We start from the raw sequence: 11,297 nt of genomic DNA on the forward strand, positions 1-11,297 counted from the left end.
TCAAGCAGGTCCAGGGAGGCGATACTCCCCCTCTATGCGGCACTGGTCAGGCTGCAGCTGGAGTACTGCGTCCAGTTCTGGGCTCTGTACTTCAAGAGGGATGTGGACAACATGGAGATGGTCCAGAGGAGGGTGACCCACATGATCGGGGGCAGCAGGGCAGGCCCTACGAGGAGAGGCTACGGGACCTGAACCTGTTCAGCTTCCGTAAGAGAAGGCTGAGGGGGGATCTAGTGGCCTGTTACAAACTAGTCAGAGGAGACCTGCAGGCATTGGGGGAGTCCCTGTTTCCCCGGACACTACCAGGAGTGACTAGAAATAACGGTCACAAGCTGGCAGAGCGTAGATTTAGGCTAGATATCAGGAGGCGCTACTTCACTGTCAGGGTGGCTAGGATCTGGAACCAACTTCTAAGCGAAGTGGTGCTGGCTCCTACCCTGGGAGTCTTTAAGACAAGGCTAGACAATCACCTTGCTGGGGTCGTTTGACCCCAGTACTCTTTCCTGCCATGGCAGGGGGTCAGACTTGATGATCTGCTCAGGTCCCTTCCGACCCTACTAACTATGGAACTATGAAGTAGCATCTTATGTAGATGCAGTCAGAGTTACATCAATACAGATGTAACTTCAAATCAACAAGGTTTTGCTGCTTTTACTCCAGTATAATTGAGAGTAGAATCAAGCTCCTCCAGCAGCTAAAGAAGGCTTAATGTAAGTCCATGGGGTCCATACCATATCCACTTGTAGCAAGGTATTCCCCGTCTCAGGACATGGATGAAAAATCAAAATACAGCAAGTTAACAGAGGACAGGATCTTACCACTGAATGGATGATGCTTGGTAAACGTGTGTGTCCACAATTATCCCGTACTAAGTAAAAGCTAACCTGGGGCTCCTTAACCTTGGTTTAATTTAGGGATAAGCTGTCCCTGTTACTGCAAAGGATTTGCAGGTTACCCTGCATGAAATTGCAGCAAATTAACAGGAGAAGACCGGGGTGCATCAGTCTTCCTGTTAATTTTATGTAATTTGATTGGTTCTCTGTTCCCTCATAGTATGAGAGGTATGTTTATCTCCCTCTTATCTTATCATTTCAGAACTTTCTAAAGGTGTAGGAGGTCTTATGAATTATTGTTTGGGAAGGTAATTCCAGATGGAAACAAACAAAGTGTGCTACATGAAAATAGCTTATTTATCCAAGTTTTCCTGAAACATTATAGACAGTAGAATTATGGTTTTCTTTCAGCCTATGGATCCAAACTGCAGTCAAGCATCTTGTCTTCTTCCTGCTCTCTGGATTTTGAAGAAAACCAACAGCAGTTTCAGCTACATTTATTTATTTGCAAGGTTTGTTTTCTAACAACATTTCAATGCAAGCTCCACAATGCTTGTCATTTGTGTGCATCCTGTATGAAGCTCAATAGCCAATGTTTGTTCTGAACCTCCAAAGAAGCTTAAACGTTGCCATAAGATATAGACTCCTTCATACCTTCCCACTGTCAGAACATCCATGTTTTACTACTCAGAAAACTGCAAACATAAGGATGAATACAAACTTCTAGCTCTGAGATTAATAAATATTTTTAAAGGATTTTGGTAGAGAGAAGTGAGAAGATGGCATCCAGCACTGGCTGAGAAAAACTCAGTTCAGGTAGGAAAACAGATATCACAAATAACAAAACTTTGATGAACATCAACGTACCATGCTTTTTATTATATCAGAATTTCATTGAGTTTGGCACTGTAGTTAACTTTCACCAGAATTAAATTATTATTTTAAGCATCTACTATTCTGAAACTTTAAAACTAACTAACTAACTAACTAACTAAAGCTACCAGGTCCTATTTGATATGCTTAGCAAGTACTCTTTTGAAAGATGGGCTCATTTGAGGAAAGAAGAAAGGAACGAAACAAACGTGTCTTCAGTACCCCGAAATTTCCTTTGTTTCAATACATCCATCCATACATTATTTGTTTAGCACTGATAAAACTAGTGCTACTATTCAAATGATGCATGTGCTTGGATTTTCAGAAAGAATGGATAGTCTAGTTAGTAGTAGTTTTAGATTTACAAGTTCACGTATTTCAGTGGATAAGATGATTGCCTGCAGGGTTTAATAACCTTTTCTCACATTGCAATCTGATATACTATAATTCTGAATAGACAAGGAACACTATCACCTATTTTTTTAATTTCCTCAAAAAACATTAAGCAATGGCTACTTCCAGAATCAGGATATCAGACCAGATGTACTATATAATCTATTATAGTAAATGCTAAGTTTTTAATACTGTATCTAGTATTCAGCATGGTACAGGTAACTGAAAAATACCTAATTCTTTGCACAGCCTATATCTTACTGAAGCAAGTTTGATTTGCATTTTAGATATCACATATATGCAAACACATATACGTAAAAACCTACAATACATACATAATTTATGAGACTATCATGTATGTTTACAAACAACTGAAAATACTAAGTGTTGAGGACTTTCTCATAATGGAAAGTGTTTGGCAGCTTTCACAATAGGTGATGCTAACAATCATTTTTAAACAGGAAACCAGAGATATGGTATCAGCATACAAAAATCCTTCCTACTCTTATGCATGGAAAAGGGCATATTGAAAGTAATCTGGTTAAGTAATAAACTACAACAGAACTTTCAAAACTCCTGTATTGAAATAATATATCTGAAAAAGCAGCCAAACACATTTTATTTCCCCTTATGCACATGGCACATCTGTTTCTCCCAGTAGCCAATGGAGGCCATAAAGGGGATGTCTACACTGCACATCTGGCACTCCCAGAAGTATTACTGTCCATCCTGGTCCATCTACCTGCTCCCACCTGTGCATTCCAAACCTGGAAATAACGGAGTGAAGCCACTTCAGCCACACCTGCTGCCGCTTCCAAGGATGCTGGAGACAAGAGAGCACAAGAGCAGCAGCAGGAGATAACCTACCACATTTCCTATTTGGGTTGAGTGTAGACAGGACTACTGGGTACAGCATGCTTGAGAACAGCCCTCACCAGGAGCACCAGGGACATAGTGTAGACAGACTCAGAAAAGAAAGGTAAATATGCCATAAGATCATAAGAACTTCTTACTCAACAAAATGTTTCCAGAGCAGAGAGTGGGGGTAGGGTTCCTTTGTAAATTAATAAAGAAATTATAGCTCTCTTGGCCCTTTTTTGGGAAAAAATATTTAACTGAAACTACAACACCACTAAGCTTCTAAGACCAGTAATTGAAAATCATCTGTCTCTGCCCTTGATCCTGCTTTGACTATGCACAGCCTACTGGTTTAGCTTTATGAGGCATTTACACATGTACTCTGGGAGTGTGTGTGGGGGGGTGCTTTAATTAGAGGGGCTCTGAGAGCTGCTTTAATTGAAGTGCCTGGAGCCTCTCACGTATCAGCATCCTTGCTCTTAAAAATAGCGGCAGTATTGCTTTAACTAAAGCTTGTTCAACAAGCTTTAGTTAAAGCACCCCACCGCCATTTTAAAGTGCGGGGACACTGATACACGAGACACTGGAGTCTGCGGCAGTGCAGTAATTATCACACTCCATCAGACTTGATTAATTGACGCTGCTCCGACACACTATAATTATAGAGCATTGGAGCTGCCCCGCTGCTCATGTACAGAGACTGCAGGAACCTTACTGGCATTTAGGATCTGGCTGGGGCATATCCAGTCGAACAAGGATCTGCATTATTCATTCCCCATTATTGTGCATATTGCAGTAACGATTTAATACTGCAGCTTGCTATTGTAATTATGAAAGTTATTTATTTATTGTAAATAGATATTTTAAATGAATATGTGTTCATAAGTACTTTAAAATAGTAAGATACTGTGAAACAAGACACAAAGCCATGCCAGAAATACAATGGTAATATAAATAAAGCTTATCTATAGGAGCAGAACATAAGCTTACCGTTAGCAGCTGCAGACACAGCACTCTCTAAAAAATGGCATGTCGTAATATTTTTCTCCAGGCACATTATGACTGGAAACATATCTTTATTGTTCAGGGACAGAATTCTCCCTCAGATGTAAGCCTGAACTCACAACCTGGATTTGGCAATATTTGTATTCAGTTTACAAGTTCTCAGTTCTGACTCTTCTCTCTATATATATGCCTGAATTTGAATCCTATACATGAACACATCTGAATCTAGAATCTGGATTAGTTCTTTATGATTCAGTCCCATCTCTGTTTCTCAAGAATATTTACTAACTGTGACATACTGCAGAATGAGTTAACAGTGTAATATTTAAAATGTCACACTCAAATTAAAGCTAGATCAGATACTAACACAGAAATCACGTATCAACATCAACTTTTAGGTACCGCAGTCAAGCTTCAAAAGTACATGCACATACTGTGCACATGTTTGATACCAATGCAATCAAAGATGCTTGCATATGTATGTTGGAAGGCTGGGCCTACCATGAGGAACATGATTTCTAAAATCCACAAGAATTTATCACAAGTCACAGATCCTTATTTCTTAAGCTCATAGGCCCCTTCTCAGTACCAAAGATGTAAATCTATATAATAATTTGCAAAACAGAGGCTTTCGTAAGGAGCATATGAATATGTCACCCAGTACATTGTTTACAACTGAGGATACCACAGGAAAATTACAAATGTGACTAACCTGGACCATTTAAGTACTGTGTAAGTGAACAGTGCAATCGCACTATTATAGGCTCTGTGCGAATTACATCCCAAGCCACAGCAATCTCTTCCTAATTCAAGATAAAAAGAAAAGAGAAGAAAACAACAAAATAAAACCCATTAGCTATCATTAGGAACTGTCCATACTTTGTCAATCAATCCTAGTATTGTTGAAAGTGTGTGTGTAAGTTCAGATGAGCTATTGTTTTAACCTCTCCACCCATTGATAGGATAGATTTTCTTCAGCATTTAACAAGATAGCTTTAAACAAGATAAGCAGAGTAAATTAGGCCATGCTGATCTCCATGACACAGCAGCTAGACTGCTTCTGATATCCAAACTAATTCTTTTTAAAGCTACCTCTACAAAGGAATGTAGATTGCCATGTAGGCCTACACATTGACTATGATCCAATACAGTGGTTCAACAGGGAGCAAAGGGAGTAAACACAATTAGAAAAAAAACAGATAGCAAGCAAAAAAACATGTGGTACATCTCCCTGTGTTACTGCCTTGTTACATAGTAAGCTTAGGTGGCTTCTGGAGCTCTTAACCTCCAGATTTGCTGCACATTAACACCTTTAAGCTGGCATAGAACACTTGTTATTCGTTATGACACTCCAGGACAGGATTATCTCCAATTTGCCTAATTTTGTTGTAGTTCCGTTACTATGTGGCCACTTTCCATAGCTATTGGGAGTGTTGAAGTCCCCACGTTGAAGTCCTCCAGTATCCCAGAATACTGTGAGTACTGAGGGGCCTGATCTTTTCTTCTCTGGAATTCAGCCATTGCTTGCTGCCCCACACTCAACCAGCTGGGCTGCCAGATAGCCAGGTGTCGCCTAAGATCCCACGTGCCTGATCTTTTTTTCCCCCAGAGCACCCAGTGACCACGGTGCGTCCTGCTGCCACTTGGACTGGCTCAGCTCCCACTAGTGAATGAGGGTGCTGCCTGAGCCTTGGAGAAAGACAGATCATGATCCTCAGAGCTCCAAGTGAGTGAGCTCCAGGGCTGCAGAAGCTGACACAGCGGCTTTGCGCTGAGAGCAGAGCTGTCAAGGCTTAAGCCTGGTGGCCTTGCTCTCAGTACAGAACTGCTGTGTCAGTTTTAATGAGACCTGAGAACCCCACGGAAGTTGTTTTCCTGGGTTGCTCTGGTTTCGCTGGAACTGACGCAGCAGCTCTGTAGTGAGAGCCGGACTGCCAGGCTTAAGCGATGCACTCGGCGTAGAACCACTGTGTCAGTTTCAGCAAAACAAGAGAACCCCTGGAAAGCTGCTTCCCTGGGTCTCTCTGGCCTCGCTGAAACAGGCACAGTGGTGGGCCCACTCTGTCCACCGGGAGCAGCAAGCAGGTCCTGCGCCTTGTCCTGCACCTGCTCACCAAGCTTCTAGTGGCAAGTCAGAGCTGTGCATGTGAAGAACTGTCAAAGCAGGTTTTTCACCTTACCGTATGACTGCTCCACTAAGCTGAATAACACTAAGCCAATTAACATTTGATCAGTTTACAGTGTAAGGTCTAACAAGGTCTTTTAGTAATTCATTCACAGCAGAGGCTGTGGACAGATTGTTAATCCTTCTAAAGGGGAGAAGGGAACTTGCCACTTGGAAGAACAGATACATTCTTCCAGCTAAACTGTTACATGTGTCCACTCCCATTCCTGAATGAAACATTTTAGTTTCCCTTTTTCTGGCAGACATTAATTTCAGAACATCTTAAGATGATGTGATTTAACAGCTGTAAAATATAATTATGTCATTAACAGTAATTTCAGAACATCTTATGCTGATATAATTTAACACCGGTATAACTGCTATGTCTGTTCACACTACATGTTAAGTCCTCATCTGGCTCCAGGGCAAAGCCAACCATTGCATCATCCTATATGCAATGTTTACATGAGAAAATGATACATCTGTGCAGAAAGTAATGCTGTTCCACCCTAAAGGAGCTTATTACAGAAGTATGGCGTGGAAGCAAGAAGCTAAAGAAATGATGCCTCCAGGGAGAAAGGGAAGCTAAGCAGTACTGTTCTCTGATTCCTTTGTCATTCAAATCTCTCCTTGGAAGACAACATTTGTTGAAAGTGAATCTAGGTGATCCTCATTCATGGCCCTTTTCCTTCCAGGAACATACTGTATGGCTCAGTATAGGGAAGACCCTGTTGCAGCAAAAAGCAATGCACTGCATTTGCATCAGTTAAAACTTTTACCATTTGCAAGGCACATTCAAAAGTAAATATAAAAATAAGAATGTAGAAAAGAAACAGCTACAAAGTATCTTAGTAATGAGTTTCCTATTGGAAAATAAAATGTCTCTACTGGGAACTGAAGAACAATCAATAACGTGACAAGAATTTGTGAAGATCAAGCATCCAAAAATGGGAATCTCAGTGGGTGACTACAGAATCTGATATGTGACAGAATTAAATGGGTATTAATGTTCTTTATATAATTATAGGATTAGATTACTTACATCAAGAAAGCTAACATCAATATGCAGATCAATATCTACATCATCAATGGCTCCATATTCCCTGAAAGGGAAAAAAATATATATTACAGTAGAACTATCTAAGATACTCTTCAGCATAACAGCATTTATAATAGGAGAGCTCTTATTAAGGAAGATAGTTATAAAATGTTATACAACCACTATAAAATGGGTATTTTATACTGAGTTAGGACATTTCCACAGTGGGTAAGCTTTTGCTGGACAGCAAGGTAGGTCAGTTGCTCCAGCATATTCTGCCTGAGCAAACCAATGCTTTCATACTGATGTCTATCAATTTTCTGCTTCCATTACTATTCCACATATCTTGTACACTTCACCATGGACCAGAAAAAAATGAAAACCCAAGACAATATAGGTTGTGTGTTGCGCTGTTCATGGCAACATCAAACTTTTGACTTAAGGATTTTGAATAAATTCAGTTGCTTACCTTAACTTTCACAGCTCTAAATAGAGAATTGAGAGAGGGGTAGTTATAGACAATTTTTACAGTATTTTCCCATTTTCCCATTTTCCCTGGTTTGTTAACATTTTGTCATGAGCCACAGGACAATTTCTTACCTACCTCAAATGAAGTGCCTAATATATTCAAGCATACCTAAAATTTTGTCTGATTGAAAAACTTAAGCACAGTTTTGGACAGAATAGGTGAGATGCAAATTGTTAATTTAATCCCCAAAAAGGATTATGGATTATAGTTGGGGTTTTTATTTGCTATAATAAAAAAGAACCCAATCTCTAAAGAGACAAAACAATGCTAAGAATTTGTAGACTTTTTTAATGGATAAAGGTACCTAATGTACTTATACATCTTTGAAAATATCAGAAGCCAGAGTTCCTATGTGGTGTTAATGTCAAGAACAGGGATTTGATGTTAGTCAAAGAAAAGCTTTATGAATATCTGTTATTTTGGAGAAACTGCTGCAGAATAAGTGAACCTCCAAGACTCCTTTTCTTCTTCATTCTGGCTTCTTCCCTTGGTATTGCTAAAGACTCTTGAAAAACTTTAGCTGGAATGCTCCTTTTCACATACACTAGACCAGCAGTTCTGGACTGGGGGTACGTGTACCCCCAGCAGGTACGTGAAGCCTTATCAGGGGTACGTGAGATATATTTCATACATTGTCTGATACAAGTCGAAGGGCCTAAAAAATTAAGTTCCCATTGAAAGGGGGCACGTGAAGTCTCACTCTGAGACTAAGGGGTATGTCGACTGAAAAAAGTTCAGAACCGCTGCACTCGACAGTATACTTTTCTTATGTTCCTTTTACATCTAAATTACTTAAGCACATAAATATCAAGAGCAGAAATATCTGTGCTATCAAAAGTTTTCTCTTCAGTCTATAACTATCCACAGCTCCTTGTCACATTAATGAGGCAGAATTCTTTGTCCCTACTTCTTCCCTTTTCATTGCTTATTTATCTCTAACAGGACATAAGAAAAATCTCCTAGCCTTTATGTTTCCCCTGACACACACATTCTGGCAACCAGGTGTGAACTAAATGAGATACATTCGTTTTAAAATATGAAAATATTTTGTTGCTATTCTGTCCAACTACATCAGCCAATTGGCCTGGCAAGCCAATGAAAAGGACCAGTCTTAGCGCAAGTATCCACTTCATAGCACTTAAGTTCAAGTCTGTATTGAGAAAAGCCCTGACCTTTCAAAGAGTTTTTTAAAGGTAGGATCAGAATCCACATGAGGCCCTACTGACTTCCTAGGCTTAAGTGTTGAATAGAGGTGTAAATTCAAGATATAGCAATATTCTATGCATCACGTGGTTAAACTCACTAACATGCACTGAACTGCAACCTGTACAAAGCTCTCCATTTTTTTTGGCTGAATTCCTAGAACCAATGCCCAAACTCTACAATCCTGAGTAAGGTTTACTCATGCAAGCAGAAATTCAGTGGGCATGCCAGTTTCACTTAAATGAGTGAGTGTTGAAGAATCATGCCTTAAAGTAAAGCAGAACCAAAGAACACGAAAAAGATTAGCAAACAAAAAGGAAAATGTACAACTGAAGGAAATTAATGCTTACTAAAGCTGCAACCAATTGAGAAAGGATTTTAGGAATGTAAAAACTACTCATGCTCTAACTTCTTAGAGCAGCGGTAGCTAGGGAAAACTGCCATAGCCTATTGTGGCTACCATAACACCAATGTAGTAGGAAACCTTCTATGAATTTTACTAACCTGAAGACCTGTGAAAATCATTCAATAAGCATGCAAACAGGCTGAGGTACAGTCACAGAATCATTTTGTTGGACGAGACATCAAGGCTCACCTACTCTAACCCCATGCAGAAAGACATATCCCTGTCAAATGTTTATCCAGATTCATCCTGAAACCATCCAATGAAGGAGTCTGGTTCATGAGAACATTAATAAGATACAAGGGTTTGCCTATCTTTAATGCAAATTCAATGAAGAATGGCGTAGTGTTTATAAATAGCACCTACAGAACCCTTTTTTATCCTTAAATTTCTATGGCTGATGGACAGTTACAGACAGAAAGGGAAGAGGAAGAGTCTATCCTCTTAGAACTGTGCTCATTCAGTGGGTGCAGCAATGTCAACATTAACTGGACTTGGTGGTGCCAGGGAAGTAGTGCTCCAGAAGAGGATAAACCCAAATGCTGAATGCTGTATTTTGTGGTAACTAAGGCTTTATAAGGATTCCCAACACAGGAGGCATGAAAGTTTTCCACGTGCCAGAAGCAGCCACTGATGCCAATGCCTAATGAATTGAGTCTTAGGAGATCATACAGTCTACAATGAAGCAGATTACTCAATAAATTAAAGCAAATTAAAGTTTGTAACAGGTTACATTTACTGTTGTAATTTTAAGAGCCTGTGGGAATATATTATCAAGGTGTACATAGCTTCACAAGAGAATAGCAGTCATCATGCTGGCACCTAACTGATTACATTCATTTCCCATGTCATGTTAACCTGCTCGAATTTTAATTCCCAGTGTCCTCTAAATCTAATGAATTTCCACTTAAGAAGGATTATAATGAAGATATTTTTTCATTTAGAAATACTGTCCAAGGAATTAAATTTATGCCATTAAAATGTATTCTCATTAAATTCTCACATAGTTTAGCAGACTAGTACAATTTAGTTTTAAACAATATCTCTTTTCCTAGCCTAAGATAGTAAATGTTATCCTAGAAAGGTTAATTGAAATAGTTACAAGGAACACATAAGCTTTTTATGTTGTGTGTTTGTTTTATTTTTAGTGATACTGTATGGTAATTGCAACCTTTTCTTTATCCTTTTCTGTAGCCTAAGTCCTGTCCACTTGTCATAAAGTCCTGTTATTCTTACTTATTTTCTTATGGAAAAACAGAATCACTGAGTTAAAGGGATTTAGGGAGAAGTCATTTAGTCCAACCTGTGCACTAAAGAAAGTTCAAGGATACCTAAGGCCATCCCCAAGAGAGATTTGTCTATTTTGTTCTTATAAACATCCCATGCAGGAGATTGTGCAACATCTTGAGGTAGACTGTATTACTGTTTCACCCCCTTAATGTTAGACAGGTTTTTTCATAATATCCAACCTAAGTCTTCTTTGTCAGAAATTAAACTTATTTCTTCTTGTCTTTTCACTGCTGACCATGGAGACTAATTAATCAATGTCCTCCTTCTGACAGCCATTTCCATTATCATGTCCACCTAAACATTTTATTTTCAAAACTAAACAAACCCAGTTCCTACAACCATTCCTAATAGGTCATGTTTTCTAACATGCTTCATGTACTGTAGAACAGGCTATGACAGAATAAACACAGATTTTAAATTACTATATTTATTCAATTCTAAGACAAGTTTTCCCTCCTCATTTAAAACCCCTCATATTAGAATCACGTATGAGGGTGCTGGGTGGGAGGGGGGCATGTGGTTTCTGTGGCTTGGACTCCATCTCAGGGATATAGCGGCAGCCACAGCTCCTGCCTGCCCCTATGCTGCCTCTGCACCCTACCATCTCCCCTCCCCCAGCCGGGGCTGAAACTCTACGGAGAAGTCGCTCGCCCCCGCGGCGCCCTCATTTGCATGCGATTTACATGTTATTAGCATATGTATGAGCT

General features: G+C 39.6%; 1 protein-coding gene across 1 annotated transcript in view; it reads right to left on the reverse strand.

Annotated features, from left to right (window-relative positions):
* Nucleotides 1–11,297, reverse strand: part of PARP8 (poly(ADP-ribose) polymerase family member 8) — a 299,543-nt gene that overhangs the window by 95,066 nt on the left and 193,180 nt on the right. The window contains exons 8-9 of the mRNA XM_019518265.1: nucleotides 7,169–7,229; nucleotides 4,675–4,765 (exon numbers count right to left, since the gene is read on the reverse strand). Coding sequence (XP_019373810.1) covers nucleotides 4,675–4,765; nucleotides 7,169–7,229 — 152 coding nt within the window. The remainder of the gene's footprint in view (nucleotides 1–4,674; nucleotides 4,766–7,168; nucleotides 7,230–11,297) is intronic.

Source organism: Gavialis gangeticus, unplaced genomic scaffold (assembly GCF_001723915.1).
Source record: "Gavialis gangeticus isolate Ggan-Ray unplaced genomic scaffold, GavGan_comp1, whole genome shotgun sequence".
NCBI lineage: Eukaryota > Metazoa > Chordata > Crocodylia > Gavialidae > Gavialis > Gavialis gangeticus.